Source organism: Cynocephalus volans, chromosome 6, assembly GCF_027409185.1.
Source record: "Cynocephalus volans isolate mCynVol1 chromosome 6, mCynVol1.pri, whole genome shotgun sequence".
NCBI lineage: Eukaryota > Metazoa > Chordata > Mammalia > Dermoptera > Cynocephalidae > Cynocephalus > Cynocephalus volans.
The window spans coordinates 64,660,392-64,684,680 of record NC_084465.1 but is presented as its reverse complement, the minus strand read 5'-3'; the positions used below and the strand labels follow the sequence as shown (position 1 = coordinate 64,684,680).

The window sequence follows — 24,289 nt, the reverse complement described above, 5'->3', positions numbered from 1 at the left end:
ACATTCATAGAACATTTCATCCAACAGTCACAGAATACAATTATTCTCAGTAGCACATGGAACGTTCTCTAGTATAGACCATATGTCAGGACATGAAACAATTCTCAACAATTTTTAAAAATCAAAATCATATCAACTACAGTATCTTGCCACAATAGAATAGAAGTAGGGATCAAAAACAAAAGGGACACTAGAAACTATACAAATACATGAAATTAAACAATATGCTCCTAAACAACGAATGGTTCAAAAAAGAAATCAAGATGGAGATTAAAAAATTCCTGGAGTGTGCATTCCCATATATGCAGTGGGGACAGACAGCGACCCACCCAACTTACACTATCACTGTGGGGGAGAGTTGCCCATCTTCATACAGACTTCCCTAATTGAAAGTTATAACAGGCCTCTAATCAAGTTCAGAGAATTATTTAGCCATTCAGAACCACCAGCACCATCAAAACCTTGGGAGAGAGGACTGTAGATAAAGGCAGACAAAGGACTGTAGATAAAGGAGGCAAGCAGGTGAACAGAAGCACAACTCACTGCAAGTTAGTTCTTTTGCCTTTCTCACTTTCCACATTACGCCAGCACCAGAAACTTCCTCAAAGCCTATGTGTCCATCCAAAAACGTCATTTGAAGCAGTGCTTCTCATTTTTTACTATGCATGTAAATCATGTGGGGCTCTTGTTAGAGTCTGGATTCTGGTTTACTAGGTGTGGGTTAAGGCCTGAGATCTTGCATTTCTAACAAGCATCCAAGTGACACTGATCTGCTGTTTCCAAAATCAGACGTTAAGGAGCAAGAATCTAAAGGAATCTAGGTAATTCTATTTTGAAAGGAGTTTCATAACTCAGATTAATTCTCTGTATTTAGTCTCCATCCAAAGGAACAACAACAACAAAAAAAACAGTAAGCCAGCGAAATAATTTAGATTAAGTGCAAAACACAATCTAAATTTCACACACAGAGATGCAATGCTAACTCAGAAAGGTTCCACGTTAATTAACCTAATAGGTAATTTTATTTAGCTATGGTTCACTAAAATACACCATTATGCAATTACAGCTAGAACTGTTTGATGGACCAAGGTTGCCATTTATTTATCTCAGTATTCTCTGAAGGAATGTATGTATTTTTAAAACAGACCAAAGAGTTTTGTTCCTTAAGAGGTCAGCTTCTGAAAGACGAAAATTTAAAATAAATTTTTTTTCCAAAATCCGTAAGAAAATTTATTACATATAATATACGTGATCTTTTCATTTTAGCACAGCATTTGAAAAGTGAAAGATTAAAAAATTACATTCCACATGCCCTTGGTGACTACTGAATGAACTGAATTGATTAAACTGCCACTCATCATTTACTGTGGTTAGTGCTTCATTAGGCACAGATAGGCACAATATATCTCAGTCAAATACTTCTATGGACTACTTAATTTTCAAGGAATGAAAACAAAACCCTAGATAATTTTTGCTCACATATTTTAAGTAGTATGTGTATGTATATATGTGTGTGTGTGTACATTTTTTATCATTATTTTTTAATCAAATGGCAAAGCTGTAGTTTTGTTTTCTGGTGCAGTAGCCTGAGCCAGAAACCCAGGAATTACCTGAAACCCTTGCACTTCCCTTACTGTGCACACGCAATCATCAAGTTGTCACAGTTCAAGTATTCCTAAATATTTCTCCATTCTGATCTCCAACCACTTTCCCCCTCCCTCCTTTTCTTCCTTTTTCTCTGCCTACTTCTCAAACCCTACCCTCCATCCTTATCCACAAATATCAGCTGTTTCACCTCTTAGTGATACCTTTGTCCATGGCATAACCTACCTTCAACCCTAGCTTTGTCAGCTTAGAAAGACAGCTTTGACAAGTCAGGCTGAGTAATTACCACTGGGTAAAGCCTCCCCACACCATTCACCTCTCCTTAACCATTCTCCAAGGATAAATTCATCATCTTCACCTCTGAGCCATCACCGTAATAACTATATAACTGTTATAGCTCATCACACCATCTTTCCCTCTGACCTTGAAGGTATGAATGGATCATTCTCATCTTTGTAGCCCCAGGACCTGACATTGTGCCTTGTGCAAAATAGGTGTTCGATAAATATCTTTAAAATGAATGAATGTATTGCACAAATTCGTCTGAGGAGTGCACACTAGAGATAGCAGTAGAGAAAGGCATTTGATTTGGAACTAGTATTACTGTATAAAATTAAACACTAAAAAAATCAATTCAGTAATTTCACTAAAATATCTAAACCCTAACTTAATTTATAAGACACGCCAAAGGAACTCCAGTAGTCTCCATGGAAACCTCTGGCTCAGCAGTACAATTTACAATTTACTCAAATGCTAAAATTTAGAGATAGAGGGAGCTTAGAGAATGCCTAAGATAATGCTTTGATTTTTACATGTAAGGAAACTGTATTATATGTTCAAATGTCTTCGTTTCAGTCCGAGAACTGGAAAACGCATCTACTGAATCTTGGGCCAGTGATCCCTTCATTATGCTATGCTGCCTCCCCAGTAAGAACAAGGTATCTTTATTTGGTCAGCCTGCTCAGATTAAAAAATGGGAAACAGAAATAGCAATTTCATTTTCTCACCAGGTGATACAAATGCAAAGATAAAGATAAAACTAAAACCAACTCTTCAAAATTAGAGGTTTGGGCAAGATAATAAAATTATCCTAGAAAACTGAAATCTACCACCATTACCAGCTCACTGAAAATAAAATGGTTGTTGATGTTTTAAAAATGCTCGAAAATTCAACAGACTCCTATGGATAATGAAGACTCTAGAAATAGAGTCTTAAAATAATAACCCCAGGTTATATAGATAAATGGGAATATTCAGATTGGTAACATTCAGCAGCCAGTCACATTAGTACAAAAATGTAAATAGGAAATCCCTTTACTTAGGACTACTCTAAGGAAAAAAATGGAAAATGCAAAATATTGCATTAAATAGCAGAGAAATATTTCTTGTACTATGGAACAACAAAGGAAGAGAGAGCTTCCATTTGATAATTTATTTAAAACACTACCAGTGATGGCACTACTCCAAGGAATAAATGTAGACAGGGCAGAACAAGAAAAAATAAATGAACACATCTTGCACATGTTTAATTTCTGTTTATATGATAGCTGATGCAGAACAAGGAAGTTATATATTAAGGTTTCTCTCTGAAAATGTATTAATCCTTGTACAATAATATAGAGAATTAGGAAAAAAATTGTTCATGGGTAATTATCTTAAAGATCAAAAGCAAATGACACATTCAAGCAATATTTTTTCAGAAACCTATCTTGCATATCATGAAGAAAAATCACTGCTGAAATCTTCATGCAAATTGCTGTATAAGGAGAATTCTGAACTTCAATTTACAGTATGTTAAGTTAGTATATTTAGTTCCAGTCATCAAATGGCGTAGCTGGACTTTGATGGACTTTGGTTAAGAATGTTGGAATGAGCACTACTAAGACATATAACAGGATGACTAATATTTGACAGTAAAATATTTGACAACCATCTGATATCTTAGATAATGTACATAAGACCTGAAGGCAAAAACTTTTCCATTGTAAATCCTTGGTCCATTTTTTTGGTGAAGTCTGTGAGCTTCTTGGAACATTCTCAAAGATTTGCCCTGGAATGTGTCGGTGCAGACTAGACATAGCACATAGACTACAACGTGAACAACACCCCCTGGAGCTGTGCAACGCAGTAGCCCTAGTGGGCCCTACTTGAGTGCAAGGACCAGATTTTTCTCACTTTTGAACGTGTGGACATTCTGTAAGGTTTTACTGAGAGAATGAATGAATGGGCTCATATTGTGTAAGGGAGAAGATCTTTATGGGAAGGGGGCTGCCCTGGGATTCTAGAAGTATTTTTGTTTGTTTTTCATTGTTTCTTTGCTACCAACAACCACACCCAGAGTGGGAAAGATAACCAACCACCTTCAATTTTAGGGGGTATGAAATGGCCATAAAACAACAATAAAACAAAATTATGAACTGATCTCACAGGGTTACTAAAATTCTGAAAGTTTCTAAATTAAACATGTTAGAATTTAATTAATATGACAAACTGATGAAAATTTATACAGTTGCTAAATAAAGTTTTTAATCTGTTGAGTTTCCATTAGGCCATGAATATATTCCGTTTTCCAAAGCAAATATAGTAAAAGCTGGCAATAAAGGAAAAACCATTTGAATTATCAATCAGATAAAATGAGTATACAGCCTTGCCAAGCTCTACAGAAAACACAATTATATAAACATCCCACTCTTAGAATCTACTGTCTTACATGGAAATGCAAAGAAATATTAAATGCTATAGCAGAAGATGAACTATCCACATATGTGCAGGAAAAGAGGAAGCTACTCAGATTCAGTCATTAGTAATTATTAAGTGCTTGTCACATACTTTAAATATGATTTGTTTTATTTTTTAATGGAATTTAGCAGGCTGCTTTTTGGTCACTGACAGGTTATTTCAATTGAGCTTGACTTTAAATCTTTTTCAATTATTGTTTTATTTATTATTCTTTTTTTCTAATGACATCATCTACCAAAAGGAATCTAAGGACACTACATTTGAAGAGCAAAATAGAGAAAAAACAAACAAACAAAAAAAACCCCCACAATGTCTAAGCTTATCAATTACATAATTAGCATCTACAATCAAGAAAGCTACTAGTACATAAAAGTTATTTAATTCATACAGCAGAATATCAGAAAATGAAAATGTGATTCTTAAATAAAATACACTCCAGATAATGCAGTTATTCACAATTGTCATTATAGCACAGAAGTCCCCACTTCCACTCTTCAATAAGTGGTATGAAGTAGAAATCCTGGTCTCTTTACTACTGTCACACAATGATACAAGGATGTCGATAGAGGCTCCTAGTTTTTCTCAATCACATTTCCACTCAATCATGTTTTTCATATACACAAAAGTTAAGAGTCAACCTTTTCATCTTCACTGGATTAGAAATTTTCCACTGGCTGAAACATTTGTTGAAAGAGTTTCACTAATTACTTTTGCTAATCTTAACAATAAGCTTACTTTGGATATACATGCCATGGATTCTAAAAGCTACTTTCTACAATCCATCCTTTAAATTTATGTAAAATGTTTATCTTTTTAAGAACTATGACTTCATATTTTATTCCCTTTCATCACTAGCTCATCAACTTGTGTATGGCTTTCTTTTCAAATTTGTTTGCAATAAATAAAATGGCTTTATTTTACATTAAATGGTTAAAAACTTAAATGTCCACCACCACACTAAGATGCCAGCCATCACGAGTTTCCTGCCTGCACTGTGCTATTTGACTGGCTGCCACACATTGGCACTTGCAATTCAAATTTATGCCCCAGCAAAATCACAAACTTATACAGGGCAAGAACCTTAGCCATCAATTGATCATACTTGAAGCCATGAATATTAAATTATCAACAAGAGTAGGACGTATGGTAAAATGTGCATAGATCCCATTTTCCTCTCCAAAGTGACCAAAGTATCAGTTAGGAAATAAAAATTTAAACAAAAATAAAATAAATATATGGTAAGTACAAGTGGATGAGAGATATCCTGTTTTCGGAAGATGTAGATAAAGTTGTGGCAATCTAGGCAGACCACAGGCAATTACAACTTCAAGTTATAGTAAGATCATTTACTTAACAGCAACTGAGAGAAGGCCCAGGACTTGGAAGCAATAATTCTAAAAAGTGTGAAAGTGAGTTTGCAGCTGTAAACAGGATAGAAGACTGAAAGTTTGTACAAAGAGCAATTGACGCATAGGTTTTCTCTGACCATCCCCACCCCAACCCCAAACACGCACCACTAGGGCAAATGAAATTAAATCCAAAAGTCCTCTCAAATTGAGCATAAACGTTGCTGCAGAGATCAGGGTGAGGCACTGAGCTGAATATAGGGGAATCAAGTGAAATATGTGTTTATTGGTTTGTGAGACCATCGGCTCCTCAGTTCCACCCTGCATTGAGGATGTCAGCTGCCAGGAATCAGCATCTGAGAAAGAACAAAGAATAGGCCTTCAGATACTGACATTTGAGGATCTGCCAATGAAAAGTCAAGCTCTTTGATTGAATGATATACAATGGACTGAACAATCAATTGGTTCCTTCTAAACATACAGATATAGTGCCTCATTTATAAAAGTGAATGGACAGCCAAAGACCTTCCACTCCCATATCTAAAGAAAATTTCCAATCGAGATCAGAGGAAAAGGAAGCAAGAGCAATTTTTTATATATATACAAAATATATAAATTATATAAATATACATGTAACTAAATTTTTTTAAATGGAAAGTTTGGAAGATAAAAAGTTGTAAAATAAGAGAGAAACAATTTTTTTTTAAAAATAGAGGAGTTCCAATATCAAACTAGTACAATTTTTTCAGAGAGCAGAGACAGAGAAGATGGAAGAAAATAATTATTTTAAAAAAGAAATCAAAAAAGCTTTCTAAGAACTGAAACATAAAAGTCTTTATATTGAAAGGAATCTACCTAGCACTAATAGAAAAAGACACTACCAAGGTATATCATCATACAATTTCAGAATACCAAGAATAGAAATGTGAAAGTTGTCAGTACCAAAATGGAGTCACTTATGTCAAACTCAGAGCCAGGAGGCCACAAAGAAGGAGCCCTCACGCATGAATGCCTATGACAGAAATTACCCAAGAAATTCCTCGAGAGCACATTATTCCAGATAAGCCACTTGCACAAGGATGTCTGCCTAACAATGGCTTTCTCTATCAATGAGCTAATGTCAACCCTTGCAACAAGCCCCTGTAACAATGGTCTTTGTTTCAAAGCAGCTTACATGAACTTCTTTTTTCCTTTTAAAAGCTTCCGCTCACCTCACCCTTTTCTGATGTGCCTATGGTCTGCCATAGCACACATATCCTCAACTGTAATTCCTTGCTATTCCCAAGTAAACTCTGTTTTGATGAGCTAGTCTCTCTGCTGTTTATTTTTAAGCTGATAGAAAGAAGAGCCTAATACTCTCCAGAGAGAAAGTTTTAGGGGGCACACAAATGATCGAGAATCAGAATGAAATCACACTTCTCAGCAGTAATACTGGAAGCTCTACAGAAATCAAGGATTGCATTGAAAATTCTGAGGAAAAAAATCTAATAGTGAAGTATACAATATATTTTATTAATAATACACTTAGCCAAATTTATCAATTGTGTGGGAGTACAATAAAGACATTTTCAGAAAACTAAGAATTTGAAAATTGTCTCTCTAATACATCCCTTATTAGGACGCTAAAGGAGAAAGACATGGGATTAGGTTCTAGGGGATCTGCAATCAGTAAAGTTCGAGAAGGGAAATGAATCCAACCCAGAAGTTACTACCTACAGAGGTGGAAGGGAACCAACAAAACATATTGAAATACTCAGAGGCTAGCAACAGGAGGAAGCCATTACTTCCCCCAGAACTGAAAGGTTAAGTGTTATTGGAGTCTAGGGACAGCTACAGCTGTGGAAGAGGAGCTTCCCCACTGTTGTAGTCAGCCATTTCCAGAAACATGGCCTAAAGCTGGGAAGAATTAAGGAAGAATACCCAACATCCTTCTCTTCCCACTCATCTTGTGCCTGAACCCAACTGGAAACCAGCAACCAAGGCACTTTGGAGAATGCACTGAATAGGGGTAAGCCGTCTGGAATACAGGGAAGGAAATAAGAGGGTGGAGAACAGATTTGGAGGGAAACAGAGAATAACCAGCTTAGGGCCTACAACAACATGGAGGATGAGGGGCAGTGGGGGACAGGGTGGAGGGCAAATGGAAGTCCAGGATGACAAATGTTCAGGTGTGCTAAGGCAAAAGATCAGAACTGAGAGAGGAAAGTTTCAAAGAAAAAGTTGAGAAGGGGATGTGTCAAGAAAATTAAATGGGACTTACAGAATTGCTGATGTGTTTAAGTATTTGGAAAATATTTTTCACAGGTAATTGACAAATATCTTACAACTATAAATAATTAGCCATAGGAACGATGACAATCAAACTAATAAAAATCACAGGCAATTATTAAGTCTGGAAAAAGCAAAAGGTTATACAAGAAAGGATATATAATCATGAATACTACTTAACTATGAATAATATTTACATGTTAATGTGTCATAATCTGATATACTTCTATATTGGGAGAATGAGGTGAAGGTGGAGTGGGGTGAGGTTGAAGGAAGAAAGTTAAATCCTCATCTACCACAACACCAACTTAGTAGATAATGTCTAAAACAGTTAATCTGCTGGGCACGGTGGTGCATGCCTGTAGTCCCAGCTACCCAGGAAGCTGGAGGGTCATTGAGCTGAGGAGTTCTGGGCTGTAGTGCGCTATGCAGATGACATGATCTTATATACAAAAATCCCTAAGGATTCCAGCAAAAAACTGTTAGAACTAAAAAATGAATTTAGCAAAGTTTTAGGATATAAAATCAACATATTAAAGTCAGCAGCATTTCTATATACTAATAGCAAACTATCTGAAAAAGAAATCAAGAAAACAATTCCTCTTTCAATAACTAGAAAAAAAGCTGGATACCTAGGAATATACCTAACCAAGGCTTTGTGAAAGACCTCTACAATGAAAACTGTAAAACTATGAAGAAAGAAACTGAAGAGGACATAAATTAAAAGATATCCATGTCCATGGATTGGAAGAATTAATGTTTTTAGAATGGCTATAGTACCCAAAGTGATCTGCAGATTTAATGCAGTATCTATCAAAACACCAAAGACATTCTTCACAGAAATAGAAAAAACAATCCTAAAATTCGTACAGAACCCCCCCCCAAAAAAAACAAACCAAAAAAAACCCCAATAGCTGAAGCAATCCTGAGAAAAATGAACAAAGCTGGAGGCATCATACTACCTGACTTCAAATTATACTACAAAGCTATAGTAACCAAAACTGCATGTTACTGGCATAAAACCAGATACATAGAACAATAAAACAGAACAGAGTGCCCAGAAATAAGTTCACACACTTAACTGTCAACTGATCTTTGATATGTCAAGAATACATATGGGGAAAAGACAATCCCTTCAGTAAATGGTGCTTGGAAAACTGAATATCCACATGAAGAAGAATGAGACTAAACCCCTTCCTCTCACCAAATACAAATGTCAACTCAAAATGGATTAAAGATTTAAATGTAAAACCCAAAACTCTAAAACTACTAGAAGAAAACATAGGGGAAATGATCTACAACATGGGGCTGGGCAAGGATTTTTTAAATAAGACTTCAAAAGCACAAACAATAAAGGCGAAAAAAGACAAGTGGGATTGCATCAAACTAAAAAGCTTTCACACATCAAAGGAAATCTTTAACAGAGTGAAGAGACAACCTATAGAATCGAAGAAAATATCTGCAAACTATACATCTGACAAAGGGTTACCATCAAGAATACATAAGGACTTGAACAACTCATCAGCATGAAACAAATAACTCAATTGACAAGTGGGCAAAGGATCTTAGACATTTCTCAAAAGAAGACATACAAATGGCCAACAGGCATATGAAAAAGTGCTGATCACTAATCATCTGGAAAATCCTAATCAAAACAACAATGTGATACCCCTTCACTTCAGTTAAAATGGCTATTATCAAAAAGACAAAAGAAAGTAAGTGTCGCCAAGGATGTGGAGAAAAGGGAACACTTGCACACTGTTGGTGGGAGTGTAAACTAATCCAGCCATTATGGAAAACAGTATGGAGGTTCCTCAAAAAATTAAAAATATAACAACTATTTGATTGCAATCCCACAACTGGGTAAACACCCAAAAGAAATGAAGTCAGTATGTGCAAAAGATAGCTATACTCCCATGTTTATTGCAGCACAATTTACAGTAGCCCAGATATGGAATCAACCTAAGTTTCCAACAATGGATTAATGGATATGATAATGTGGTATATATATACAATAGCATACTATTCAGCCATAAAAAATAATGAAATCCTGTCATTTGTTGTAACGTCGATGGACCTGGAGGGCATTATGTTAAGTGAAGTAAGCGAAGCACAGAAAGACAAATACCATATGATCTCACACATAGTGGAGTAGAAAAAAACAAAAAGAAAGTTGATATTACAGTTGGCCAATGAGTATAAAATTACAATTAGATAGAAGTTATAAGTTCTGGTGTTCTATTGTACAGTAGGGTGACTATGGTTAACAGTTAAGTTTTGCATATATTATTTAAAAACTAGAGGAGAGGCTTTTGAATGTTTTCACCACAAAGAAATGATAAGTGCATGACGTGGTTACATTAACTACCCCAACCAGATATATACAGATAATATATATATATATGTATGTATCAAAACATCAAATTGTACTCAATAAGCATGCACAATTACATTGTGTCAATTAAAAGAAATCAATAAAAATTTTAAAAGGAGATCATAAAGATGATGGCAGAACTTGGTACACTGCCAATAAGTATGGTGATTAGCTTATTTAATAGAAAGAAATGCTAAATAGCATTATAATACTTAATAAACAGGTAATTTCTTTTCTGATATATACAAAATCAATTTTGATGCCGACATTTTTCTATATATCAAGACTGGCATGGAAATTTCTTTCTAACCACCCAGCTGCTACAATGTTAAATAAATTAATTTTAATCTTAAATCAGAGATGTAATAGAGAACGGGTGATTTAATATGCAATCTCATTACATTTGACAGGCTTATTTATAAGTGGTTTGCCCCACATTTTGACAAGCATAGTTACTATGTTAATTAGCTTTTAAAAACATGATGAAAGGAAGAGACTGACATGTTATCATTCTTCACATACTGTGTTGGGGAGCACTGTAGCTGTTATCACAGGGTAGTGCTACTGTACATTTTGGCACCCCCAAAGCACTGTGATCTTGATGAGATAATCATTTATTAGCTACAGATAACTCAGTCACCCTAAATTAAAAATTGATCCCTTAAAATAATCCCAAGTGACCTTCTGCTTTATAAAACAAATGCAGCTCTAAGCATATTTATGAGCTTCTATAAATGAATATAAAGCTGATTTGAAGCAATGACCTCAACAGCTAGAGCAGAGCTCCCTGGCAAGGGAAGAACTACACAGATAAGCTGCTTGTTACATTTGCAGTTCTCTTAATGTGGTTTTGAGAACTTGGTAATCCTTTTTGGTTTAGAAGCTTAGCAATGATCTCCTATGCCTTGACTTTCAAAGAGTTACAAAATCCAAAAATTAAGAGAAGTTATGCAAGAGGCAAGGTTCAATTTGAGTACTCTGCCGCAATTTTCCATTATGGACAAAAACTATGTTTCTTGAGTTCTCAAATCACACAGTGTATTCACACATTGCCACGGTGTTGGAGACCTGCAGGAGTAAATCATACCACAGCAAGCTCTGATATCCATCATTTGCTGACAATGTTAATGCATATGTGTCTTCATTAATTTTTTTTTATTGCCTGTGGTTATTTAGACAGAAAACTAGAAAATGTAACACTGTGTAGGGATCGTTAGTTTTTAGTTACTGCCCTAGTGCCCCATGACGGTAAATGAACTGTAAAAATAGCCTAAAACTACTGCCACCTGCCTCCCTGCTATTGTCGATGGGTTAATACTTGCACTTCTCCTTGGTGCAGCTGAGCCATGACTCAATTATAGTCCCATTTCTAGGTCTCTGAACACCCAGAGTCGATGTCATTGATTATGCAAAAATCAGTGCCCTGTGAACTACTCTCTCACTGGAAAAACACATACATTTTACCTGACTTACAGTATAACAACAAAATGGCTTTTAGAAAACGGCTTGGAATGAGATTGTATTCAGAATGACAGGCATAGCATAGACATAACTTAGATTTTAGGGTTTGGAAGTGAAGAGCCAATAAGCATGGGAATCTGCTCAGACAACACATTTGCCATTTGTTTTTGGCAATGAATAATCTTGGCATGTAGACAAAAGGGCATTTGGGGTCTACTATTTTCTATCAGTTTTCATCCCTTCCACTTAAATAACTGTCTTCTTCTTATGCTTCCGTTATGCCTCTGTTCAAAGCAAATTGGCAGCCCACGGCATCTTCCTAAAAGAATGAAAACACACACACACACACACACAAAAAAAAAAAAAAAAAAAAAGTGGGGAAGAGGCACAGGTTGGAAATCAAATACTACACATCAGAAGCAGACATATTAGCAAGTCGCAGTCCATGTGGTTCTTTGTATTTTAAAGAGTACTTTTAAACATTTGGGAAAAATTAACCACTAGTGTATAAAAAAACAGCTTTGCCTGATTGTGAGGGTACAGTCTTAACTGAACAGCCATGCAACTAAGACAAAACTGGCTCCAAGCCACAAATGTTTCCAAATTATGTTTTATTAGCAGAGTCCTTAACTGATCTTGTTGAAAGGCAACCTAGAATTTTCATACTCAAAAATGGAGGAAAAATATCCTAACTCATAACTCAAGAATATTAAATAATGATTATTTGTAATAGCTAATTCTCAACTATAAGGCAGGAAATATGAAGGGAATGAGTAAGTTAGTAACTGATATTCTGCTGCATCCATCATAACTAATGATCTAAATATCTATTTTGCCCAAGCCCCTGCCTAGCCTTGGGAAAAAAAATCTGTGTAAACAACCATCAAAAAAAAAAAAAAAAAAAAGGCAGGAAAGTAAAATGAAAAAATGGATTAGCTCAACCCTCAATGATAGATGTTCATCTTTATTCTCATGTGTTAGAATATCATTAAAATGGCATTTGATTTATTAAGGCACTACAAAATTTATGAAATCCGATCTTAGAATGTTTGATGATCTAGATTCTTTTATAACTCTATTGAAAGCTACAGATCTACACTCCATAAAAATAAATACACAAAATGTTGCATATATTTTCAATGGCTTTACAGGTCCCCAAATCCAATTATTGGAAGGGGGGGGGTTGCTAGAACCTAAATTAAGAAAATCTACTGTGCTCTACATTGCAAGGAACTTGATCATTTTCTCACCATCAAATTTTTGGATCAGAAACATCAGGGAAGAAGCCAAGTCTCATTAAAGCTTAATTTACTAAAAGCCAAGATTACTGGGGGTAGAGCAGTGACATAAGTACACAGCAATAATATACACAACACCTGCTGAAGTTTTACCAAGGTCATAAACATTATATGAACATGTATCAGAATCCTATATATGGAGGCATAATGACTCAGGGAAGATGGTTCCTGTTATAAAATAGCCATGCCATATGTGAATTGTTTTACTTTGAACACAATTGTGAGTCTAGAAAAGGAATTTTTCTATTAATAAAAGACATGCTCAGCAGTTACTAGTAAGCCTATCCTGAATGCTAAAAATAAGATTATTACCTTATTTGATTATTTGATTTAGATCACACTTGATTGGGAACTCAGCATCGATGACCATTAATAATAATAATGCATTAAATCTTACTAGTCATCAGAACTCATGAAATAGATTTTTAAGCTTTGCAAAACCATTGTGTGAAACTGAGACTCTGTTGAAATTAAACTTATGATATTTTTAAAAAGTAATCATTTTATTTCATTTTGGATAATTGGTATCAAAAGTTTTCAGCTGTATTCAGTAAACAAATTTGGTGTCAAGCAGTTACACCAAAATTTTCAGACCACTTATCTGAGCTTTGTTGTGAATTTAAACATGCTCCCTACTATTTCCAACCTTATTGCTGTTTGTAGATATATACTTCCTTGTCATAAAATAAAGCCACAAATAAAGACCCTTAGGGAGAAAAATCACGGTACTGACAAACAGAAAAATGTCTCTGCCCCTGTCCATCAAGAACCATTACCAGACACCATCTGCAAGGGAGCCGCTGATTAGGGAACATTCCCAATCATGTTTTTAAAAATCCAGCAGTATTGCCACACACAAAGGCAGACACTCCTGCACCATTAATCTTCATTCAAACTATTAGGATGTTTGTCTAGACTTGACTCAGACCAAGCAACACAGATGGATTAGCTAGAGTAAAGCTTCCATTTCTCACCACATGTCAAGGCAGGTGGAATATTCTGTCGAGCCCAGGAGGACATCTGGAGGTCTGTACCACAAGGTAACCACTTCATTGGAGTATGTGTGGCTAGGGACGGATTTTGCTCTTGCAAGACCTGTGGGTCATATGAAACATAAAAAAGTTTAATGGGCATTAACAGAACAAGGGAATTTTAATTTGAATGTTCACAATTTTGACAGGTCGAACACAGTATTGTAATACAGAATCGCAAACGTAATGTCAAGGTTAATGAAAAGATTGTAGAAAGCATACTGTGGTTTCTCTGCTTTGAATATATGCTAATAACCATTAAATCATCTATATTTTCCACTAAAGCATTGCATCTAATTAAATATCAGCAGAGTAAACAAATGATTCACAAACTATTAGACATAACATGGAAACTTAGAAATCTGAATTTTCCAAAGTATGTTTCATGGAACTCTAGTTCTGAAAGTTATAAATGTATAAGTGTTATGAGAAAGGGTTCTTTGCTCAAATAACTGAGAAAAGATGGATTTATAAAGTTAAACAGTCTCCAAATTGTGAGACTTCTGTGTGCTCTTAATTTTTCTAATGTGTATTGTGAATCTACAAGAATATAACACTTTTCTCAAATGGTTGTCCCAAAAGTTCTTGTGGTTTCAGTGTTCTGTCAAACACTCATTAAGAAATGCTTATGGGGGGGGCCGACCCCGTGGCGCACTCAGGAGAGTGCGGCGCTGCACTCCCACCGCAGGTTCGGATCCTATATAGGGATGGCTGGGGTGCTCACTGGCTGAGCACGGTAATGCCGGTCACAAAAGAGACAAAAAAAAAAAAAAAGGAATGCTTATTGGGGAAGCTCACCTGAAGACCACCTATATAAATAATTATAAAGGAATAGACAGATAAATCTTGTATATACAGATGATGAGACAGTATATTATAAACTAAAATGTCTTCTAAGAATTTTTAAAAACTGAAAAATGGTCACAATAATATGTTAAGTTAAAAAAATACAGGCAGTTTGACCTCACAACCATAATTACTCATGCATAGAAAAAAGACTGGCAGAAAATACATTTAAATCTTCAGTGGTTACCTCTGGAATATGGGATTATCCAATTTTTAAAAAACTTTTTCTGAGTTTTTTTCAAGTTTTGTGCAATGAATGTATAATTCTTTTAATAATCACAAAATCTACAGATGTTATTTTTTAAAAGAAAAAATAAACTGTGTGATAATTTTCTATCTGGCTATGTTCATTAATGACAAGTGTAAAGTATTACTTACCACTATGATGCTCAAAGTGCACAAAACATTTTTACAGTAACATTTCTTACCATAACATTTCGTTTTAATGTTCTGACTATTTAAATTTTTACATAGTATTTAGGAATATGACTTTTTTCTGTTTATTAAACACAGCATTCCATTTTCTGCATTATATGTAAGTTTTTAAATTAATAGGATGGCTGGTGAGACAAAGAATTTCTAATTAACTCAACCTTGGTTACGGTCTCAATTTTTTTCTACATTGCAGTTTTAATAATGATGCAATGGCATGCTATAAATTGGTTAACATTTACAAGTATTCCATATTAAAATGTACAGATTATATACCCACAAACATACACATTCACAGTCCCCAACTTTTCTGCACATAAATGGAATAACTCTTTTCAATAACTGTTTTCCATAATCTCTTGCAATTTTTTCTCTGCAAGGTTTTATTCTACCTCAATTCAGGCAAAACTGAACAATAGATAGGACAATCAGAATAGTAGTGTCTCCAGAATTTGGTAATCTCATCAAAAGGTTTGGTTCCTCAATTGACTATGCTTCCTTAGAGAGACCAAAGACCCAAGCACAAGTCCTGAAATAGGTTCTGACTTACTCCATATGCTGTTGTCAAGTCAAAGAGGATACAAAAAACATTCGGGCTAGATTCCCTTAGTTTTCCCGAGGCCCTACTGTCAGAAAGCTAGGCCAGAGAGACAGGAGAATGAAAAAGTCTGAGATTTTCTTTGACAGTTCAGATGACCAGGCTAGTTATAAAAAATTGAAATATTCCCAGTTGTAAAGGGAGAAGACAGCCTCAAATTAAAACTAAAAATAGTATAAATCAAAATAATTATATGTAATTTTAGATCAATTATGTTCATTCTGAATATGAATTTGTTAAACTGGTTAAATATCTGTGGAAAATATAAGAAGAAAAATTATCTTTCTACATTATTCTCTTCCTTCCCACATTTAGGTCAAAGACTGCCCAACTTCAGCCAGATGAGTCACATAACTTCCCAAAACAACAGTGAAAATGACTTTTCAATATCTAACTTTTCAAAGTGTTAAGACTGAGTTTCTTAACATGGTTTCCACGTATATGTGTCATACAGAATGAAGACTGTTATTATATTTTTAAGATACATTCTTCTGCAGCTCTTGAGAAAAACTCTCATCATCTTATTTTAAATACAGTCAGTCAATCAAAACAGTTTCTTGTGGAAAGTGTCCCATATATATATATATATATATATATATATATATATATATATATATATATATATGAACAAAAGGATTTAATCTAACAATGTTTTTGTTTAGCTAATAAGATAAATAAATACCAAAACTTTTGAGAGCAAGACAATTATTAAAACAATGGCTTTAAAAAAAGAAAAAGAAAAGTACACTTTGAAGTATGAGCACATAACTACATTTTTTCCAAATATTTTTGGTAAAGATAATGCTGTGTATTTATACAGTTCATGCATCAAAACACGCATACTCATGCAAAATTTATTAAACTGCATCCTCCAGCTGAAGGAAAACTGTAGGGCAGGATTAATTAGCACAGCATGTGTGAAAGCTTTCTTTCTCTGTACCTTGTCAGTTGCTATGGTTACACTACAGGAAGAGAGCTACGCTACCTTTAAAAAAAGATGAAGTTCATGGCTTATTATCAAAACTTCCTATATTAATGTTTAGTTTGAATTAAAAGTCAAAAAGCAAAGTGAAATGCTAACCAGATGAGTACAGGTTATTTGCACGTTGTTGCTTTGGCTGAGCATGTGCACACGAAGGGGTTCAAGTTCCTGTGGGCACCTGAAATGGCTTACATAATAACTCTGCCTATTCAGCTTTAACGTGTTGCCATTTCTAACTAACGAAAGACCCTGGAGTAGAGGGGGATATCTTGCTATTCAAGCCCTACTGCCAATGATTCAAAGGTGGGCTGCCCAGATACTAGCATAAAAGAATCTTAGGTTTCCAGAGGAGTTAACAAGCTTTATAGCTAAACTTTTACTAAGGAAAGAATTCCTCTTCATATCTCTATAAGATGGTTACCCTATAGATAACATTTACTGTCACCCTGAGACTTGTTCTACCCTTTGATATGGACACAGAATAATCACAGGACAAGGACAGTGCTCCCAACATTTGCCATAAGCAGACCAGCCCTTCAGCATCAAACAATGGACACTTTTCCATCTCAATAGCTGTCTCTGCTGCATTATACTCTGCTTACCACTCCCTTTCTTTCATATTGTCTCCCTTTATTTCTCAGATATAGAATAGTTAGCCAGGAATGACTTAGTCTCCTTCTGGGACCTTCCGCTAGTGCCCCTTAAACACACATTTTGTCTAGGCTAAATGCTCATATCAGTGCTTTCTCAAATGTATATACTCTGTAGGTCACTGTGGCTAATGTGATGTTTTTAACTGTCATCCATAGGTGATTTCTCCCCAAATTTTATGTCTAGCTCATACTTCTTAGTTAGTTTTCTGTTGCTTGCAACAGAATACCTGAAACTGGGTAATTTATAAGAAAACAAAATTTATTTCTTATAGTTTGAGAGGCTGGTAAATCCACATCTGTCAAGGGCCTTCTTGTTGGGGGCTCTACAGAGTCCTGTGACAATGCAAAGTATCACAGAGTGAGGGCTGAGCAAGAGCACTTCAATGTACTTTTTCTACTTATAAAGCCACGAGTGCCTCTACCATGAAAACCTGTTTATCCATTAACCAATTAATCCGTGAATGAATTAATCTATTCATGAGGACATAACCCTCACAATGCAATCACCTTCCTTTCAACATCGTCTCATTGGGGATCAAGCTTCCACATGAGCTTTGAAGCAGACAAACACTCAGATCACAGCACTTGTCCTCGGGTTTCAGACCTGGCTCTATTCAATTTCTCCAAAAATTTTATCTCCAGCTCATAATTGACCTTGGGTGTTAAACCTGGTTCTATTTAATTCCCCACTAGTCATAGATACTAGAATGTCCTACAGGCACTCAGTACAACCCTAACCAGAATTAATAAAGGGAATATGCTATGAGTCTAGGAGCAAATGCATTTTACTATTAATTGTTTTAAGTTCCAAAGTCAGCCAAAGTTCTTTTAGCTGTACCCATATATAGATTAGATTTTATATTCCATACATGGTATGAATGTTTGTCCTCTCCAAAGCGCATATGGAAGCTTCATCCCTGATGTAGCACTGTTGAAAGGTGGGACCTTTAGGAGGTTATTTGATTGTGAGGGTTATGCCCTCATGAATGGATTAATCTATTCATGTATTAATAGATTAATGGGTTAATGGATGCTTAATGGATGAGTGGGTTATCATGGGAGGGGCACTGATGGCTTTACAAGTAGAATAAGAGAGCATGTTAAAGTGTGCTCTTGCTCAGTCCTCACCATGCAATTCCCTGCATCATCACAGGACTCTATAAAGAGTCCCCACCAAGAAGAAGGCCCTCACCAGATACAACCACTCGACCTTGGACTTCCCAGCCTCCAAAGCTATAAGAAATGAATTCTGTTTCTTTATAAATTACCCAGTTTCAAACTAAAAAGCTTCTGCACAGCAAAAGAAACAATTAAAAGAGTTAAAAGACAACCAACAGAGTGGGAGAAAATATTTGCAAAATATACATCTGACAAAGGATTAATATCCAGAATATATAAGGAACTCAAACAACTTTACAAGAAGAAAACAAGCAACCCAATTAAAAAATGGGCAAAAGAGCTAAGTAGGCATTTCTCTAAGGAAGATATCCAAATGGCCAACAGACATATGAAAAAATGCTCAACATCACTCAGCATCCGGGAAATGCAAATCAAAACCACATTGAGATACCATCTAACCCCAGTTAGGATGGCTAAAATCCAAAAGACTATGAACGATAAATGCTGGCGAGGCTGCGGAGAAAAAGGAACTCTCATACATTGTTGGTGGGACTGCAAAATGGTGCAGCCTCTATGGAAAATGGTATGGAGGTTCCTTAAACAATTGCAAATAGATCTACCATACGACCCAGCCATCCCACTGTTGGGAATATACCCAGAGGAATGGAAATCATCAAGTCGAAGGTATACCTGTTCCCCAATGTTCATCGCAGCACTCTTTACAATAGCCAAGAGTTGGAACCAGCCCAAATGCCCATCATCAGATGAGTGGATACGGAAAATGTGGTACATCTACACAATGGAATACTACTCAGCTATAAAAACGAATGAAATACTGCCATTTGCAACAACATGGATGGACCTCGAGAGAATTATATTAAGTGAAACAAGTCAGGCACAGAAAGAGAAATACCACATGTTCTCACTTATTGGAGGGAGCTAAAAATTAATATATAAGTTCACACACACACATACACACATACACACACAAACCGGGGGGGGGGGGGAGAAGATATAACAACCACAATTATTTGAAGTTGATACAACAAACAAACAGAAAGGACATTGTTGGGGGGGAGGGGGGAAGGGAGAAGGGAGGGAGGTTTTGGTGATGGGGAGCATTAATCAGCTACAATGTATATCGACAAAATAAAATTTAAAAACAAACAAAAAATATAAAAAAATAAAAAATAAATTACCCAGTTTCAGTTATCACATTACAAGTGACAGAAAACATAATGGGTCACTCTTTTGTGCTTGTCAGTGGTTTCATTTTTATATTAGAGCAACCCCACACCTCCTTCTCAACACACCTCATTTCCCAAACAACCAGAAAGACAGTGTCTTGCTCTTAATCACAAAGTCAATATTTCTAGGAGGAGGGTTCCTTTCCTCATGACTTGACTCTACGCAGACATAAAATATTTGGGTAGTATTTTACCATCAGGCAGTTAGGCTGAAAAGGGAAAGACTTAAGGCCTTCTCTATTTCCTGAGGAAAGCTTTTAGATTTCTTTCCCATTCCACAGTCTTTGGGACTGGCCAAGATTTTATATATATATATATATATATATATATATATATGTAATTTTTTAACAGAGTCTTTTCTCTTCTAAAGGATTTATATTAAGTATTTTATGCTGTGCTAAAACTGTTTGAAGACTATTAATGCTCTTATAGTATATCAATAAACAACCAAAAAACAAAAGAAGTATTTTCTTCCGGTGTTCTCCAGGGCCTTTAACCTCTTCCCTCTGCACTTGGCTACTTTTCCTTGCATGATCTTTGAGAGAGTTTGAATGTGCTGTCCCCCTAAAACTCATGTCAAAATTTGATCCCTAACTTGGCAATGTTGGGAACAGTTTGGGTCATAGGGGCAGATCCTTCATGAATGGATTAATGCTCATCCTGGGTGGAGGGCGGTTATGAGTGAGTTTTCCCTCTATTAGTGCCTGTGGAATATACTATAAAGCATATGTACTTCACAGGGGCCTGGTTTTCCAAAGTCTTGCAGTTTCAAATATTGACTTTGCAAGGACAGGAAATTTTCCTCAGGCTATAAGTCTCTGTTGCAAGATAAGAATTGCGGCACAGCAGGTTGCTGGCTCAAAGATGGATTAGTTACTGATTGTTATGTAAAGGTAGTAAGAAATTGCTATAAGAAGGAATGTTTGCTAAGATCAAGCTTGTGTTGATAAGATCACTTAGTTGTCTACTGGCCAGTCTCACTGAAAGTTATCTGCCCATACTGTTAAACTATAACCCCACCTTTGTTCTCTTCCTGTAACTTCCTGGTCTGGAAAATAAATGCAGGAAGAGAACCCCAACTTGGTGCTAATTTCCCAAGGAAGGGATCCCTCTTGCTTGAGGGTTCTGGTGGGAGATTAACCACTTCGTGGCCTCTCACTGCTCAGAAAAGATGGGCTTTGAGTAATCCTTTGCATCTCCATTACCCAGGGGAAGTGGGGTGACAAATCCGTGGGTGGCAAAGCAATGCAAAGCAACAAGTTCCCATGAGAGCGGGTTGTTTAAAAGGAGCCTGGCACCTCCTCTCTCTCTCTCTCTCTCTCTCTCTCTCTCTCTCATGCTTCCTCTTCCCATGTGATCTCCTTGTACCCACTAGCTGCCTGCCACTTTCTGCCATGAGTAGAAGCAGCCTGAGGCCCATGTCAGATGCAGCTGTCCCAGAATTGTAAGCCAAATAAATCTCTGTTCTTTATAAATTATCCAGTCTCAGGTATTCTGTTATGGCCACACAAAATGGACTAATACAGAAAATTGGTACCAAGGAGTGGGGTATTGCTATACAGATACCTGAAAATGTAGAAGCGGCTTTGAAACTGAGTAATAAGCAAAGGTTGGAGTTTGAAGGACTCAGAAGAAGACAAAAAGATGAGGGAAAGTTTTGAACATTTCAGAGACTGGTTAAATATTGTGACCAGAATGCTGATAGAAATGCGGATAGTAAAGGCCAAGGTGGATGATGAGGTCTCAGAAAGAAATGAGGAACGTATCAGGAACTGTACAAAAGATCACCCTTGCTACACCATAGCAAGGAACTTGGCTGCACTGTGTCCATGACCTAGGACTGTGTGCAAGGTGAGACTTAAGAGCTGTGAGCTAGAATGTTTGGCAGAAGAAATTTCTAAGCAGCAAAGCATTCAGACAGCTGCATGGCTACTTGTAACAGCCTATACTTAGTTGGCAGCAAAGCATGACGTAAAGCCAGAATTTATAATTAAAAGGGAAGCAAAGCGTAAATATTTGGAAAATTTGTAGCCTGGCCAAGTGGTAGAGAAACAGAGAGCAGGAGAAAAATCCAAGGGTGCAGCAGATGCTAATAGACTTTAGCAGATGCTAAAGACTTTAGCATGGCTATGAAGCAGCCAGATGCTGATAGCCAAACAGTGGGAGAAAGGCCCTGAGGCATTTCAGAGGTCTGGAATAGCACTCCTCCCATCATAGGCCTGGAGGCATACAAGGACCGAGTTTTTTGGGAGGACAGACCTGGGGTGCTGCTGCCCTCAGGAACCTGTTCCCTGCATCCCAGCTGCTATGGCTGGAGCAGCCCTACCTCAAGCCCCCAAGTGTGGTTCATGCAGCAGCTCTGGGGAGTACAAGCTGGAAACCATGGTGGCATCCACATGGTGTTAAACCAGCAGGCCAGAATAACATGACAGCAGTGGAGGCATGGCAGCCTCCATCCAGATTACAGAGGATGTATGCAAAAGCCATCTACTAGAGCAATGCCGAGCAGAAATGTGGGGTCAGAGACCCCACAGAGAGCCCCCATTGGGGAAATGTCTAGTAGAGCCAAGGTAGTGGGGCTGCTGGCAGGACCCCAAAACCATACACCAGCCTGGAAAAGCCATAGGCACCAGTGCAGCCCAGTGGGTGCTCCCAACAGATCCACGGGCATGGGGCTGCCCGAGGCTTTGGGGGCCCAAACCCACCACTGTGCCCAGGATGCAGGACTTGGAGTCAAAGAAGATTATTTTGGAGCTTTAAGATTTAATGTCTGTCCTGCTGGGTTTTAGACTTGTTTGGGGCCTGTTTGGGGCCTGTTTCTCCTTTCTTCTGGTCTATTTCTCCCTTTTGGAATGGGAATGTGTACCCAATGTCTGTCCCACCATTGTATTTAGAAAGTTGATAAATTTGTTTTTGATTTTTACAGGTTCACAGCTGCAAATTCAAGTTCTGCCTTTAGTCTCAGATGACACTTTGGACTTTTAAGTTGGTTCTGGAAGAAGCTAAGACTTTTGGGACTGTCGGGATGGAATGATTATATTTTGTATGTGAGAGAGACATGAGTTTTGGGTGCCATGGGTGGAATGATAGAGTTTGGATGTGCTGTCCCTTCAAAACTCATATGGAAATCTGATTCCCAATGTGGCAGTGTTGGGAGCTGTTTGAGTCATGGGGGTGGATCCCTCATGAATGGATTAATGCTCTCCCTGGGGCAGGGGTAGTGAGTGAGTTCTCGTTCTATTAGTTCTTGCAAGACCTGGTTGTTTAAAAGACCCTGGCACCTTCTCTCTCTCTCTCTCTCTTTCTTCCTCTGGCCATGTGATCTGCTTGTACCTGCCAGCTGCCTGCCATTTTCTGCCATGAGTAGAAGCAGCCTGAGGCCCGTGCCAGATGCAGCTGTCCCATAATTGTGAGCCAAATAAACCTCGTTTCTTTATAAATTACCCAGTCTCGGGTATTCTGTCATAGCAACACAAAAATGGACTAATACAATCTTATATACTCACATAGCTTCCATTACTATCTACATACTGATGATCTCAAATACATATCTCTAGCAGCAATCTTCCCCTAATGCTTCAGACTTCCATATAAAAAATATCCACTTAGATCTTCCATGATCTTCTATATGTATCTCAATTTTAATTAAATATTTTCTCCTGTCTCCAATTCTCCAAGCAGTACTACCTCCTCCAGTGTCTATAACTCACCACTACAGATTACCATCCATCCATTCACAAAAGCCAGAAGTCTTGTTTCAATGTAAGTTTCTTCCACTTACAAAATCACAAAATCCAGTAGATTTTACTTTATAATTTCCCTTCTCTGCTCCTCCTCCTTAGGTCCTCCTCATCTCTTGCTGTATTATTACGCTGGCCCCAAGTCTGTACCGGGCACATTATTATCAATTTCAAAACACATTCAAGACAATAAATGACCTATGCTTACTGAAATTAATTTTATTAAAAGTTGAAGTTAAATTGGAACATTCCTCAATGTGAATAAAAACAACAATAGATTTAAATGCCCAGTCTCCATGTACAATCACCATGAAGGCTGGACACCCTCCACTTCCCTGCCCTGTATTAAAGTGGAAAAACAGTTTCAAGATTACAATTATAATATCCTTTTCTTTCCTTTGAATGTAACATCTTTGTTTTGGTTTCTATCCAGACTTCTACTGTAACAGAAGCTACTCTGTACAGGACACCAAAATCCCTTAAAAATGTTTTGATTAGCATTTTGCAGTCTTTCAACTGAATAAGAGTAATCTTTGAACCTAAATTTTAA

The 24,289-nt window shown here is 36.7% G+C and overlaps 1 protein-coding gene across 3 annotated transcripts in view; it reads right to left on the bottom strand.

Moving 5' to 3' along the window:
- CDK14 (cyclin dependent kinase 14) overlaps window positions 1-24,289 on the bottom strand; it is a 587,775-nt gene that overhangs the window by 220,527 nt on the left and 342,959 nt on the right. For 2 of the 3 annotated variants that reach the window (XM_063099015.1, XM_063099017.1), the window contains one exon: window positions 14,066-14,186. In XM_063099015.1, coding sequence (XP_062955085.1) covers window positions 14,066-14,186 — 121 coding nt within the window. The remainder of the gene's footprint in view (window positions 1-14,065; window positions 14,187-24,289) is intronic. The other variant, XM_063099016.1, reaches the window with a different exon arrangement.